This window comes from Miniopterus schreibersii (assembly GCF_964146895.1).
Source record: "Miniopterus schreibersii genome assembly, chromosome: 15".
Classification (NCBI taxonomy): Eukaryota; Metazoa; Chordata; class Mammalia; order Chiroptera; family Miniopteridae; genus Miniopterus; species Miniopterus schreibersii.
The window spans coordinates 52,322,318-52,338,096 of NC_138115.1; the positions used below are offsets into that span (position 1 = coordinate 52,322,318).

A 15,779-nucleotide genomic window follows, 5' to 3' on the forward strand; every position below is an offset into this window, starting at 1 on the left:
TGATATGAGGCGACACCCGGATGGGCTGCCTCCTGCCCGCTCCCTGCTGGGGATGGAGCAGCAGCCCAGGCCTGCGCCCTTCCCTGGGGACTGAACCTGCGACCTCGGGGTGCACAGGCCCGAGCCCCACCAACCAACCCACACCCCAGCCAGGGCCAGGCTTCCTTTAGCAGCCCAGCCAAGGTGGCAGGCCCTGGACTCAGAGGTGGGGGCTGAGGCTCAGTGGGCCCCCTCGGAGTCTCAGGCATCGTGGTGGCCACTGCCACCGCCTCCTAAGGGGGTGTCTCCCGTCCAGCCCCCCTACAATGGATTCCTCCACCTGCAGCCAAATGCTAATTGCCTAATGCAAACCCAAGCCCGTGACCACTGCTCTGGGGAAGGTAAAGTCCTTCCCAGGGTCCCAGGCTGCTCCCCTGGGGCCGCACCCCAGCAGCTCTCAGGGTCACACCTGCCCTCCAGCCCCAGGGCTCTCCCGAGGCCTGCTCCCCTCCCCCACAGGGGCCCCCTTCCCAGTCCAGGGAGGGACGCAGGGCTGAGGGAGGGGGGAGGGGGAGGGGGAGGGGAGAGGGGAGAGGGAGGGGAAAGGGGGGAGGGGGGAGGGAGGGGAAAGGGGGGAGGGGGAGAGGGGAGCAGGGGAGGGGAAGGAGAGAAGGGAGGGGGAGGGAAGGGGAGGAGAGAGGGAGAGGGGAGAGGGGGAGGGGGGAGAGGGGGAGGGAGGGAGGGAGAGGGGGAGGGAGGGAGGAAGGAAAGGGAGAGAGGGGAAGAGAGGAAGGAAGGGAGGGAGAGAGGAAGGGAGGAAGGGAGGGAGGGAGGGAGGGAGGGAGGGAGGGAGGGAGGGAGGGAGGGAGGGGGGAGGGGAAGGAGAGAAGGGAGGGGGAGGGAAGGGTAGGGGGAGGGGAGAGGGGAGAGGGGGAGGGGGGAGAGGGGGAGGGGCGCTTCTGCGGGGGAGGGCTGCTGCTCTTCGCAGCCCGACTCGTCCCTGCCCGGGGCCCAGCTGGCCGCTGTCGTCAGCAAGCGTGGCGCCCGAGTCCCGGGACGACAAGGCCGCGCCGCCCGGGCTTGGAGCCGACCCCGCAGCCTGGCGATCGCGCCGCGAACTCGACCCCGGGCGGCCGGCTCTGGGCGGCGGCGCCCCTGCTGAGGACGCGCGGGGCGCGGGGCCCGGCCCCTCGGGGCTCCCACTCGGGGGTTTTGATCGGTCACAGGGACACCCAGCCCCGACCTACCCACCCCGCGCGCGCGGCCGGGGCGGGGGCGCAGCGCAGTCCCCTAAGCGCACCCGCGGGTCAGCGCCCTGAGCGGCGCGGCCCCTCCCTCCCACGCGTGGCGCCTGTTTCGGTAAAAGGTGTTTCCGCGGAAGGACCCGAGGAAGCTGCCGTCCAGCATCCAGATGAGACGCCCCCGGGGCACGGCCACGCGGGGGCGCCCTGAGCAGCCGGCTGCCGGCGGTCCCGGCCCCTGGCTGCCGAGGGTACCTGTCCCCCTTGGGAGACGCGTGGCACCGGCTGAAAACGGCGCAAGTTAGCTGAGCGCCAAGGCAGCCGCCCGGGGGCGACGGGGCAGCTCCCCGGCCTTCCCTTTAGGGACTGGCGCTCAGAGCGGGGGGCCAGGGCCCCGAGCCTCCGTCTCCCGGGCGAGGGCTCTGCAGGCGCGGCGGGCGGGAGCTCCGGGGGGACCGGGGCAGCGCCGGGCGCAGGGCGGCCGCCTCCAGCGCGGGACCCCGCCCCGCCCCGCCCCGCCCGGCCCCGCCCCGCCCGCGGGGGCCGCCAGGGGCGCTGTGGCGCAGGCCGCGGCCGCGCGTGCGCGGAGGCGCCCGCCCGCCCCTCCCGGCAGGCCGCGCGGGTAAACAGACATGGCGGGCGAGGGCGGCCCGCAGGACGCGGCGCACGACATGGGCAACCACCTGCCGCTGCTGCCCGGTAACGGCCGCGCCGGCGCGCGTGTGGGGGCCCGCGGGCTGCGCGCGGGGCCGGGGCGGGCGGGCGCCGGGCGGGCCGGGGGGCCCAGGGCGGGCGGGGCGCGGGGCCGGGCCCGGCCGGCAGCCCCCGGCGCCCTCCCCGCGGGGTGACTCCGGCGCCCCGAGCGCGCAGGGCCCCGCGAGCCCGCGCCGCTGCCACCGCCCCGCGCCCGGGCGGCCCCGGCCCGCGTCTCCATCGTGCGGCCTGCGCTGCGGGGGGCGCGCGACGGGCCCGGGCGGCCTGGCCCCGGCGGGGGGCGGGGGCGGGGCGGCGCCCGGCCGGCGGGCTCCTCGCAGCGGGGCCGGGCCCGGGAGGCCGGGGCGCGCCCGGCGGGCCTCCGGGGCGCGGCTGTGAGGGGCGGGGGCCGGGAGCGGAGGCCGCGGGCCGGGGTTTCCGCGCGGGACACAATGGCGGGAGCGGGGACGCCCGGACGGCGGTGCCCGGGGCGCGGGAGGGGCGGGGGCCCGCGGGCGTCCTGCGCAGCCGGGGGCCCGTCCGGGGTCGGGAGGGGAGGCCCGGAGGGGCGGCGCCGCGGGCGCTCCCGGGCTCGGCGGGTGCGGGGCCCTGAGGGCTGAGCCGGCCGCGGCCCGGGGCGGGCGGGGCCGGAGGGGCCGGAGGGGCGGGGGCAGCCGCCGGGAGGCCGCGGCCGTCAGACGGAGCCGCGGGCGGTGGAACCGGCCCCGCCCGGCCGGCTCGCGGCTGAGCGTCCACCTGGCCCCAGGCGACGGGGCGGCTCCCGGTCGGGCTCCGGCCGGGCGCGGGCTCGTCAGCGGCTCTCTCATCGTGGATGCTTCTCTCTCCCCCTCCCTCTCTCTGAAATCAACAAGGACGTATTTAATAAAATGAAATATAAAAACACGGCCCAGCCTTTGGGCTGTTAGACCCCCGGCGGAGCTCGTGCGGCTCCCCGCGCGCGCAGTGGGAGTCGTGCCGCCCGGACCGTGAATTCAGGGAATTGGATCCGGAGGGTTTTTATTTTCGGTTGATAGTTTTCTTTCTCTCTCGGTGAAACGTCTGTGTTCTTAGGAAAAATTTGTGCTGATGGGAAGTGTTAGACCACTGACCGTTCGACTGGACGGCGGAATAATTTTGTTCCCTTGGAAGAGGCCTTGTACCTGGGGATTCATAGGAGTTCATGGAGGCCCGGGGCAGTCACTGCCCTGAAGGGCATTTGTATTTTCTCGCCAGGGGGCCGGCTGACAGTAGCTTGGTTTAAATGATGATGCACACAAAGGGTATTCTTTTGTGATGACATTGTAGCTACTTAGAAGATTATTTGGGGCATCGAGAAATACATGAAATATGATGTGAAAAATGATTCAGTCCGACCCGGTTTGGCTCAGTGCTTTGAATGCCATCCAGCGGACTGAGGGTCTGGGTTCAATTTTGGCCAAGGGCCCGTACCTTGGTTGCAGACTCAGTCCCAGGCCCGGGTCAGGCTGGTGATGTGCCTCTCTTTCATGGCAGTGTTTCTCTCCCTCCCCCCCTTTTTCTCTCCCCCCCCCATTACCTCTCTCCCCCCTACTCCCTCTCCCCCCACTTTCTCTCCCTCCCCCCACTCTCTCCCCTCACTCTCTCCCTTCACTGTCTCCCCTCACTGTCTCTCCCCCCCTCTGTCTCCCCCCACTCTCCCTCCCCCCACTCTCTCTCTCCCCCCCACTCTGTCTCTCTCCCTCCCACTCTACCCCCCCCACTCTTTCTCTCTCCCCCTTCCACTCTTTCTGAAAAACAATGGAAAAAATATCCTCAGGTGAAGACTACAATAAAAAAAGACTCACTAAGTGTTTATGGTTTTTCTAGGCTAGTCTGGGTTGCTCAGCTGGCACTTTTGACATTTGGGGGTGGAGACTTCTTTGTTGCGGGGGACTGTCCCCTGGCTTGTTTAGCAGCATCCTGGCCATGCCATTCGATGCTGGCAGGACTCCCCTAGTCCTGACAACCAAAAACACTTCCAGACATTCCCCACATCCACTGAGGGGCAAAATCCCCTCTGGTGGAGCACCCCTGCTGTATGGTAGGAGAGTCTACCCGGAGCTGGCATGGAAAGGACAGATCCCATCTGACAGAATGGCACCTATTTAGTGCAGCTTTTTCTAACTTTCATACCTATTGTTAGTAACACCAGGTTTTAAAATAGATCAGCTTAGTTTTCATAATGTAAAAATTGTGTGGAGAAAGCTTTCTGAGACATTCCTTTAAAAATACGTTTTATGTTTCATGCAAACTTTAAGTTTAAAATTCCAAAGCAAAAATCATGAAAATGTTTGCAGACTTTCGTTTTCGAATAGTGCAGTGACAGCAGGGGAAATGATGTCACTGCTGAGAGCATCTCTCTCCGAGGGCCCAGAGCTCTGGGTGGGGGCTGTGCCTTGGGCAGGGAGCGCAGATTGGCGTGGTCACCCGCAGTTGCTTCTTCTGCAGCTGAGAACGAGGGGGAAGATGAAACAGAGATGGAAGTTGAAGACCAGGACAGCAGAGAAGCCAAGAAACCAAACATCATCAATTTTGACACCAGCCTGCCCACATCGCACACGGTATGTAGTTTGGTGACAGGCCTGATGGCCAGTAAACGTAGACGTGTAGCTGCAGGTGAGCTTCGCTGTGCACTGCCTTGCGCCCCAGCCTGGGCAGGGACGTGGGCTGTTTGCCGAGAGCCCCACTCACTGGGATTTCCCAGCAGCTTCATGCTACATCCTGGGGCAATTCCTTCAGGGATTGTCACCCTTTTGTGTTTCTGCTGGTCGCGCAGGCTCTAAATTACTACTTACTTTCTGCACACTGGGCAGCGGGGCACAGTCTGACCTACTGACACCTCACGCTGTCACTTGTGATGTTTGGACACAGAGATGTTTCTTAGCCAAAATAAAAGTATTTTGAAGTAAAAAATTGGTCTTGAATTTGCATGTGAGATTCTTATAAAATATTAGAAACTCTCCTTCTGAGGGTCAACGTTGGACTTCCGTGTGGAACGCTGACACGCCAAGTTCTTTATTATTTAAGCACGTCTGTACCCGCTGTTTACATTCCTTCTGTCCGGTTTGCTCTCGCGCCTGTTGTGTGCGCCATGACACTCCCGTGATGACTGCGTCTGTGCCGCAGTACCTGGGGGCCGACATGGAGGAGTTCCATGGCAGGACGCTGCACGACGACCACAGCTGCCAGGTGATCCCGGTGCTGCCGCAGGTGGTGATGATCCTCATTCCGGGGCAGACACTGCCTCTGCAGCTCTTCAGCCCTCAGGAGGTCAGCATGGTGCGGAACCTAATTCAGAAAGACAGGACCTTCGCGGTTCTGGCCTACAGGTAAGCACTCGTGCGGGGTCCTGTCTGAACTCCTCTCACCTGTGTGGTCACTGCACGTTCAGGCCAGGAGCTCAGTGAGGATGTGAGGGGAACAGTTTTGTTGAAAAGATTGAAAGTTGGGGTGTTTTGTTATTATGTCTAACCAGACGTTTACCTTCACACACAGTCGAACTTTATGGTATTTGGAAGTTTTTAATCATTAATATTTAATGAAAAACGTTTCTAGGAACTTAATTTTTTAAGACCTGTCTGTATTTAAAGAGAAAGAGGAAAGCTGAAGCTGAATGCAGGTGCCCTGTGGCCGCTGTAGGAAGTGGGGGGCAGGGACAGGAAGCGAGAATGTACTAATAAGCCCTCAGCAGGAATGAGGGGCTGGAGGAAATGAGGGTTTGCTTGGGAAGGGGAACCTTTAGCCCTGGGTCACTTTCAGTGTCTGGAGTCTGTCCTTTCCTAAAAGGCCTCTGGTTGTACTTTGTGAGGCCGCCGCCTGTGTCTAAATTCCTCTGCGTAATATTGAAATAGCTTTGCGGTGAGGGTCGATTACTGTGTATTGTTTTCCACATGCATTGCTTTTGTCAACTCTGCACATTTAAAAATTAAACGTTCAAAACTGTTTCCTTTTGAAACGTCCTTGAAGTAATGCCCAGGAGAGGGAAGCGCAGTTTGGAACCACAGCAGAGATCTACGCCTACCGGGAGGAGCAGGACTTTGGGATCGAGGTGGTGAAAGTGAAAGCGGTTGGAAGACAGAGGTTCAAAGTCCTGGAGCTGAGGACGCAGTCGGATGGGTGAGAGCTGCTGTCATTTAAAGCCGTCACTTAAAGCTGTGCAAATGTCTCTCAGTGACATGGGTTCTTGTGGTTTCTCATTCCCCTGACCTTCCACACTTGGTAACTTTTTTTTTTTTTTTTTTAATATATTGTCTTCAGAGAGGGAGAGAAACATCAGTGATGAGAGTCATTGATCTGCTGCCTCCTGCACACACACACACACCCCCCACTGGGGATGGAGCTCACAACTCGGGCATGTGACGTAGGTCGATGTTCATCGGCTGAGCCACGCCCGGCCCGGCCACACTTGGTAACTTTTAACTAGTTGTTCTCTTTCCCTGGGAACTTTAGCCTGGTGGTTTCTAAAATCCAGTTATCTGGGATGTTTGTAAAACTGGAGAAGCCTGAGAGCCTGCCTCATGCCCATTCCTGGGAGTGAGGAGCCTGGAGCAGCTGTAGCCCCTCCCCTAGGATCTCCAGGGACTCAGGTCCTTGCAGGTGTGAGAGCAGTGGGCAGACCCAGAGGGCAGCTTCACTGGGGCGTGGCTTCTGGGTTGAAGACCTCTCTGCAGTGAGAGGGTGGGAGCTCAGAGGCTCACAGGCTCTATGTTCATGGGACACCATGTTTGCGGGTCCTGTGATCCGCGAGAGCCACTCTGGTTCCCACTGTGCTGTCGGAAAGCTGTAGGGACCACGTGCATTCGTGTGTCTCTGTGGCTTTCACATCACCCACAGGGCATTGCGTGCACAGTACTTGGTCCATCTGCGCCTTCTAATGTGGAGAGATTCTGAGTATCCGCCTTGGCAGTTACTTGGGCAGCTCTCACAGAGTCTCTTCAAAAGTTCAGGGAACACTAAGCTCATTTTTAAAAGCCAGTTCGCCTGACTTTATCCTTTAAAAAAAAGCGTTTATCTTGATCGTTGCCTGTCATAGGACATCAGTCTGTCCCTCGGCAGATGAGCTGCTTGAGGACAGTGGCTGAGACTCTACCTCCTACACTTAGGACCAGAAGGTTCACCGGAGTGGATGACAGTGTGTCCCCGAGGGCCCTGCACTCGGATAAGTGCAGGCTGCCTCGTCACTGCGTTGCGCCAACAGCTCCCTTTTTAAAGTGCTTCCCAGCCTCATGCTTATAAAACACTTACTAGTGAACACTGTTCCAGGAACCGCATGGAAAACGGACGGGAAAGGGTGTTTCTGAGGCTGTGTCAGTATCTGACTTTCGATTGTGGGAAAACCATTTGAACAGCAGGTGGCAGCAGACGGTTAACTCTGGGAGCAGGTCGAGGAGCTTCCCCCTGACCAGTGAGGACCAGCAGCCAGCCGGGGCTGGGCAGGACTGCACGGGCACGTTCTCCCCAGTGGCCACAGACCCGCTGCCGAGACGCCGGCGAGGGCGCGGCTGTGTTCAGTGAGGACGCTGGTTGATACGGAGACACGTAGAACCTGAGTGCAGCTGGCGAGGCTGCGGCTGCATGTGCTGCGCGACCTTGTCGGCCTGCCGGTGCCTCGTCCTAGCTCGCAATGCACTGGGGTCCCCACATCTCAGAAAACGGCTTGTGGGGACAGCCTTCCTGTCAGCATTGCTCACAACGGGGTTCACAGGGTATCCCCAGGTGGCATCCTGGAAATGATGTTCACTGTCATAGAGTTTAGTGATTTCTAAGTGAAAAACATCATGTGTATTTTACTTCTTTGCATATTGAAGTTAAACATTTGAGAATGAGAAAAATGCACACAGAAGTCAAGGCTGCAAGTCACCCTCTGTTCTTCCTTTAACTCATCCCTGGAAATGGGCTCTTCTTTTTCTCTCTCTTGCTCCTCAGGTTAGAGGATCGGGAGGGAAAGGGTTAGGGGCAGGCAGCTTGGGGAGATGGGGGGATGGGATGGCGGGTGTCCCAGAAACTAATTTGCAAGTTCAGGATACACAATAGTAGTTCGTTATGTGTTGATTTTTTAAACTGTTTATATATTTATCTGAAATGTAAGAAATTTCCTCTCCATTCCATAGTGAGACGGGAAATCCATTCCCGAGGCTATCTTTGGTTTTAACTTCAGTACGATTTATGAATTGTAGTATTTTTGAAAAACTTTTGTATCTTAAGATCAGAATTTGCTAAATGTGTTTTAAAAAGGAAACTTTGAAAATCTTAGTATTTAAAATTAGCCTCATGTTTAGAAACTTCAGTTTGAGTTAGTTTACCTTACACGGGACCCCTGTCTGGCTCTTGCCCTCAGAATCCAGCAGGCGAAGGTGCAGATCCTGCCCGAGTGCGTGCTGCCTTCCACCATGTCCGCAGTGCAGCTCGAGTCCCTCAACAAGTGCCGGATGGTCCCCGCCAAGCCTGGCTCCCAGGAGGACCGCTCCTCGCTCAAGTGGTGGCAGAAGTACCAGAAGGTGCGGGACTGAGTGTTTGTGTGTCTTCCTGTCTGAAAGAAAGCAACACAGACGGCTCAGGGTGCATCTCCACGCCTGTGGCCGCCCCTCGACCGCGCTCTGAAGTGTGTTTATAGCAGGAGAAAGGTGCCCGGACAGGAAGCGTTCTCGCCCTGGTGACTCGGTTCTGTGTCAGCAGCTCGATTTAATTCTGCAAGATCCTCACATTGAACTGTAATCAGGTCAGACGTTTGGCTCGAGCCTTCAGCACAGGGCCTTGGAGAAAGGAGAGTCTGGGTGGCGCAGAGCAAGTCTGACCTCCTCCGGGCTCTGAGAGCTTTTCGCCTGTCTTTGTGCAACACAGTTGACATCCCAGAACTTGGCATGAGACCAGGTGCTCTGTGACAGGGAGGCCCGTTTGGCATTGATTCTTGAGTCTGTCCTTTTGGCTAAACCATTTCTTCTCTTAGAAAAAAAGCAGATGAAGCCTGTTTCACTCATTTGTGAGATGCGTCAGTTTTAAGTAGGAAGTAGTAGGGTGTGTGCCTTCTGCCTACAGCAAAGGGTTCCTAGATTCTGAGTCTGGAATAAATTGGTTTTTGAGATGCATCTCTTACAAATACGGAAGGACGTTTCCATTGTAAGCTGGTAAGTCCTGCGCTGGTTGCCCCTTACTCTGTCCAGTAGAGTGGTGAGGGTTGGTTTGGGTGTAAATTAGTGTTTATTCGTGAAGCGTCTCTGCAGGTCAGCGTGCACCGAGTTCTGTTCCTTGGTCAAACTCGCCCCGTCTCGGACAGGACTCCATGCCGCTGGCTGAGGGAGGGGTGGAGTGGGCATCGGGCTCAGGACTGGTTCCCGGAGACGCACTGGCCTATGATTCTCTCTCACTCCCCAGTGTGTCTAAGACTCCGCATGTCCTGGAGAACACTCCTCCCTCCACGTTTCCTTGGTTTTTACAGTGTGTTCTTCTAGATGAACTTCCAATTATGTTTCTTCATTCCAGCCTCATAGCTATTGTGTTGAATGTGTACTCTGCGGACTGACACCTTCATTGAGTCTTCCCATCAAACACTGAAATTCTACAGGAATTTAAGTGTAATTCATACTTTTATATGGACTTAGGCATGCTCCCTTTCCGATCCCAAAGTACAACTGGGAGAGACACATAATGGTTTCCCCTTTCTCTGGGATTTGTGGCGTGGGGACGCGATCAGGCCGTCTGTGTGTCACCGTTGTTTCAGAGTTGCCTCACCTTTCACGGCAGCCTCCGTGGTGGCTCAGTTGACAGCCCCTTAAAGCTTTCACACACAGTTTGGACTCTGTTTTCACTGTGGCTACTGGACAAGGGCTTATTATAATGTTTATAAAGACAAATGGCGGCCATGGAAGTGGGACACTTGGTTGCTCTTCTTCTTATTTTCACTAGTTGTCCTCAGTATTGAAATGTTAATATTTGAGCTTTTTCAAAAGAATCAAGATTCTAGTTGCAACATGAGTGTAAAGGCTATAAAAACATGACTGTCAGACTATGGATCATCTACAGTGCTTTTCTTTTTGAAATTGGAACATCTTTTCCTGGGCCCAAATCGTTTTCCCAGTGCAGCTTTCTCCCTAAGAATCTTTGTTGTGGGATCACTTTACTAAGTGGCTTTTTCCTGTTTTCAGAGAAAGTTTCACTGTGCGAATCTGACCTCGTGGCCTCGCTGGCTGTACTCCCTGTACGACGCTGTGAGTAACTCGCCTTCCACTCTTAGTTTCTAGGTTCAGCCCGTCACAGGTTAGGGGCCGTTAGAAGAAAACACAGGCTCCCACTCTCAGTGGTGTTTCACGTTCAGGTCTGGTGCCATTTGCTGCATTTGTGGAGAACAGGCCGGAGTCAGACTCCTGGAGAGGCTCTGCCTGTAACGTGTAGAAGTTTTGGTTTCCCCAGTTCCTTATGCCTCGTAACTTCAGGACCAGATAGGGAGATGTTCTCAGGTTTATCAAGCATTTGAAATTTTGTTGAGTCATGTGGTAGTTACACTTAGAAAATTAATCCTTTATCTGTGTTTTGGACTTTCCTATACAAATATATTAACATGTATCTCCTGGTGCCTCGTCAGTGGCACATCCACAAGTGTTTTTGCTTAAGTTTTAATACCCGGCATCCCCAGATCGTGCAGAACTTACTAAGAGATGGGCTCTTGGGACAGTTAGAAGAATCTGGGTTTTTAGACATAGACTGTTCAGTCCTGACGTCTGTCCTTTTCTCTGTGCTTTGGGGCAAATCACTCGAGTGTCTATAGTGGTGGCTGCTGCATGAAGTAACATTCAGTACGTGTCGCTTGTCCCCTGTGGGGTTCCCGAGTCCTGGGGAACCAAACCAAGGAGGTCCTGAGCACTTAGCACATGCACAGCCCTGAGGGAGCCTGCGGTTCATGACAAATACCCAATAGACGGGGCTTTTTGCGCACACTTGTGAGAAAATGATGAGCTCTCCTATGTGGTAAAAGTGCGTGCAGACCACGGGCCTCAATCCCGGAGGGAGGCAGAAAACGCTTCCTGGGAAGGAGAGGAGCCCGGTGCCTGGCAGCCAAGGGCAGGGCACACCCGCGGGGCCCAGCTGGCGCTGGGATCGTCTCCCCATGAGAACCTGAAACTCAGAGTCTACTAGTGAGACTTCAGTAGCTGCTAATGTGTTCGTTTTATTAGAGCTGAAGAGATGACAGTAACTAAGTCTGGGAACCTCACTGTGGCTGCTTTTGTTTTCAACAAGGAAACATTAATGGACAGAATCAAGAAGCAGCTGCGTGAGTGGGACGAAAACCTGAAGGACGAATCCCTTCCTTCGAATCCAATAGGTACGAAGCATTTCCTGCTGGTGGAGATGCCGCCCTGACAGGAACGGTTTTGTTTTCTGTTGAACAAAACCAAACAGTTTTTTTTTAATCTAGTATTTTTATTAGTTTTGAAAAGTACACACATTTCTTTTGCTTTCACCAGTTTTAAAAAACTGTTATGTTTGGTTAGGTGGCCTAGCAGAGCCCCACGTTCTTGGACACCCCGTGCTCCGCAGGGTTTTCCTTAGGGGTTCACATTGCGGTCATGGGCACATCAGACTTCCTGAGGGCCGTCACCTGCCCTGCCCTGCGAGGGGGCTTTAAAGAAAGGTGACCCCGTGGAGGACTTGTACCCATCAGCTCTGTGTCTCTGTTCGGTGCTACTTAGCTGCTTTTCTGGTCTCTTAGCAATAAAGAACTCCTAACGTGAGATTTTGTGATTAATTTCTAAGCAGGCACTTACAAAACAGGCATTGGTCAGGTTACGCTAGAACTCCTGAGAGCGCATGCCTGGCAGCTGGCCTCCTTTAATGCTGTGATTGTGTGAGACGGGGTCTTTGGGAACCCGGTAGAGGGCATTTCAGGACACTTCTTCCTAAGTTTAAAGCTCAGAAAACCCACCGCGTCTTGAAGACTTTTCTTACAGAGTCGCTGCTTGTCTTCCCATTGATGACGCACTGAGGATTCAGCTCCTGAAGATCGGCAGTGCCGTCCAGCGGCTTCGCTGTGAGCTGGACATCATGAACAAGGTGAGCGAGTGAGGCCGGCGTCCCGCAGTCAGGCTGGGGTGGCTCAGGGGCACCCAAGGCCTCATCTTCCTGCAGTGGAAAAACTGGGAATGAAAGGACACTGCAGTTTTCATCGGGGTCATAGGCAGAGCCCGAGTTGTCTGCCTCCCTCAGCTGTAGGTGCCTGTCCATCAGCCTCACTGAAGCTTTGTGAACGCGTGTGGTCTGTGCATCAGCCACTGGTTTAGCCAAGTCGGTAGTTAAAAGGGAGCATGTGCACCTTAGAGAGGGTTTGGTGACCTGTGCAATCAGGTCATTACATGAGTGTGAGTTTCCCCACTGATCTCCTCTTACATTTTTTAGTGTACGTCTCTGTGCTGTAAACAGTGTCAAGAAACAGAAATCACCACCAAAAATGAAATATTCAGGTGAGATGTATTATGTTTATTTTACTTATTTTTTAACTATATTGGTTTCAGAGAGAGGGAGAGGGAGAGAGAGATGGAAACATCAGTGATGAGAGAGTCATCATGGATCGGCTGCCTCCTGCACGCCCCTACTGGGGATCGAGCCCACAACCCGGGCATGTGCCCCGACCCGGAGTGGAACCGTCATCTCCTGGATCCTAGGTTGATGCTCAACCGCTGAGCCACGCCCAGCCAGCTATATTACATTCTTAATAAACCTCTGAGTACGTTTTCCCAGCTCGTCACAGAATTATTATGGAGACATTTCTGCTCTCCATACGTTTCCTCCTCTGGTTACACAGCTGTGAAACCCGAGGGGGCCGGAGACCTCAGGCCGGGGCTCCTGCAGCCACAGCTCAGGGACTGAGCACCACATAGCAGAACTGGACAGTCCTTGTCCCCAGCCCTTGCTGACCTTTGTTATAGAGTATCTTAGGGACCTACCGTGATGCCTCAGGCAGTACAGTCTAGTTAAATGTTAAGTTTTGCTCATTCAGACGTGCTTCTGAGCCGGGCCCGCTGCTGTGTGACCCAGAGTGTGAACACCGTGTTACAAGGGATTCCTAATTATAAGACAGAACTGCGGTGTGCAGAGATGGGGCTGCCCCGGGGTGAGGGGCACGTCCTCCCCACTCCAGACGAGGCTGGGCTGTATTTCACACCACAGGTCTGCAGGAGGGTTGAAGAAACTAGTGCTCGTTTCCCTCTGGTCAGCACGGGAACATTCAGACAGCACTGGGCGGGCTGCCAGTCTTGTCACCTAAGGGTCTAAAATTATGTGAAACTGAAAGGTCAGAAACCAGAGTGCTCATAACCTTGTTTCTTGGTCAACTTGTAAAAACTATTTGACTCAGGCTTTTCCTGTGCTGACCGACCCTCTGCTTGTTCTGTTGTAGTTTGTCCCTGTGCGGGCCCATGGCCGCCTATGTGAACCCCCATGGGTACGTGCATGAGACGCTGACCGTGTACAAGGCCTCCAACCTGAACCTGATCGGCCGGCCGTCCACACAGCACAGCTGGTTTCCTGGGTAATGTCCTGCAGATTTTTTTTGGCCTTAATTGGGCAGAAAAAGATTCCTAAGCAGCAAGGCTGGAATTATAGCCCAAAATAGGGGAATGAATGAATGCTCTTCATGTCAGCAGTGGCTGGCCATCGGCTCACTGAGAGCAGAGCTGGGGAGAAAGAATGGCCATGCAGCTACCCGAGGGCCCCCTGTGCAGTAAGCCCCACCTTCTTGCCAGGTCCTGTCACCCAATGCGAGTCTGGGACCAGCAGCCCCACCAGGGAGCCCGGGCGAGCCCCTCAGCCACATCCTCAAGAACCCTATTATTTGCCTTTTCTGCCAAATTGTGGGTCAGCCCTTTTTTAAAAAAGACGAAACGAGCTGAGCAAGAATGAGAAGTTTCACCGCTGTTCTGAACCACGTCAGCTGGCTTGTCCAGTCTTACTTGACACTTTCTAGCCCAAGAACTAAAACTAGAATTACCCTGTTAACATAAATGCTAAATGTGGGCAAAGGAGGGAAATGGGTACAGTCCATGGTTTGGTTTAGTTTCCTTAGGAGCCGAAGTGCCACAGCTTGTTTCTGACGCACCACCCTGGTTTAGACGCTGGTTCTTCAGGTGGTTTCAGTCTCTTGTGGGAAATAGCTTCTCCCCCGCCCGGCCCCACAGTGCATCCCCCGGGGCTGCTTGCAGGCGTCATCTCAGGTGTGGTCTCCCTCCCAGCCCCGCCCTCCCGCTTGGTATCAGGCTTCCTTTGTCCAGGGCCCACTGGCTCCTCTTCCTGGTCCAGGGTCTCCATAGGGCCTCCTCATAGCCTACTGCATTGGGTCCCTTTTTCCTGCCAGCTTTCTTCACGGCCTAGCTTTTGCGTCATACATAGGAATTGAAAACGTACAAATCGGGAAACCTTTCCATGGGATTTGGTTCAGGAACTGTGTAGATCAAAGCTCAGTGGGTTGGTTTGTGGCTGAGATCTGGCTTCTTAACAGGCTACATTATAAACCTGAGGCACAGCCATGTTCCCTCAGCTGACACCTTTCCTTGAATTGCAGGTTTGCCTGGACAGTCGCCCAGTGTAAGGTCTGTGCGAGCCACATCGGATGGAAATTCACAGCCACCAAAAAAGACATGCTACCTCAGATATTCTGGGGTCTGACGCGATCTGCTCTGCTGCCCACGATTCCAGACACCGAGGACGAGATCAGCCCTGACAAAGTCGTGCTGTGCTTGTAGATATGGTAGGGATCCAGTTAGTTAACGAGCTGGTGTTCCAAGGCCAGGTCTGCTCTGGGAATCCTGCTGCTGATGCAAACCCAGTACAAAGCCACGTCACAGGGAAGGTTGCTGCCTCTTAGCCACGTGGTTTTGAAGGTTTGGACTAAACTACACCATTGAAGGGGTGAGAAAACAGCCTGACGACTTGGTTTCAGGAACACCTTGTGCAGCTCGGTGCTGGATCCTGTGGGAGCGGTTCTGGTAGCAGGTCACTGATGGGACAGGAGGACGTCTCTGAGAGTGAGAAGACTGCCTCCTGCACAGAGCACGTGGGACGAGAGGCTGGCCTTGGAGGCCTTGGTGCAGAGCACGCCCGTGTCCGCACTCCTGGGGGCAGCGGTGCCGCAGCCAGGCGCCAGGCTCCAGGATCTGTTCCCGTCTGAGGGCAAGGCCATGGATAGCATTCTAAAGCCCATTTAAAAGGCTCTGTACTTATTTGTAAATTCTGAAAATATTTGTTAAAATACTCAGTTTGAGCCCCAAATGGTTTTCATTGTCTTATGTGTGTTAGTTAAAAAAACCCCTAGTATTCTGTGTGCTTGCTCAGTGTTCATTTGAACTAGGACACTGGTTATTCTGCTCCAAGTATAATTGGAACCTAAACTAAGGAGCAGAGACGCCAAAGTATGTCCCCCCAGCAGAGGCCAGAAGTGAGACACTGTCCTTTCAGGCTGTTTTGTTCAGTGTAAACTGAAGAAAATCTGTAAGTAAACGTTAAGAGCAAAACTAAACTGAACTGTTCCTTGTTTTAGTGATGTAAATACCTGCTCACGCAGGTGACTCAGCTGTGAGAAACGACTGAGACGAGCTCGCTGGGCCGGAGCCCCCGCCTCTGGGCTCATTGGTCTCCTGGCATCTCCCGCTGTGTGACTAACTGGTTTTGCCCGTCCTTCCCCGCTTCACGTAATTCACTGGGAAAAGCTCAGCCAATGGGGTAAAACACATGAGGCCAAAACAGACTATTTTGTCTTTCACAAAATGTGTGCCGGTGCAGCTGCCAAGAGCAAACACACAGCCGCCCAGGAAGGTGCGGTGGTTTAGCACATGCCCCCTCCTTCCAGACGCCGCAGCTCTGACT

The 15,779-nt window shown here is 55.2% G+C and overlaps 1 protein-coding gene across 2 annotated transcripts; it reads left to right on the top strand.

The window, feature by feature from the left end:
• The first annotated feature begins 1,768 nt into the window (after window positions 1–1,768).
• On the top strand, window positions 1,769–15,432 carry CRBN (cereblon). 2 transcript variants are annotated; one of them, XM_081159295.1, is made up of 12 exons: window positions 1,823–1,919; window positions 4,380–4,492; window positions 5,058–5,260; window positions 5,898–6,047; window positions 8,269–8,428; window positions 10,073–10,135; window positions 11,163–11,247; window positions 11,860–11,975; window positions 12,318–12,382; window positions 13,318–13,449; window positions 14,479–14,664; window positions 14,857–15,432. In XM_081159295.1, exons 1-11 carry the CDS (start codon window positions 1,853–1,855, stop codon window positions 14,657–14,659), a joined length of 1,335 nt encoding a protein of 444 aa, XP_081015421.1. In that variant the 5' UTR covers window positions 1,823–1,852; the 3' UTR covers window positions 14,660–14,664; window positions 14,857–15,432. The 2 variants fall into 2 exon arrangements, with proteins under 2 accessions (XP_081015420.1, XP_081015421.1); XM_081159294.1 differs by having other exon boundaries at window positions 1,769–1,919; window positions 14,479–15,432.
• The last annotated feature ends 347 nt before the right edge of the window (window positions 15,433–15,779 follow it).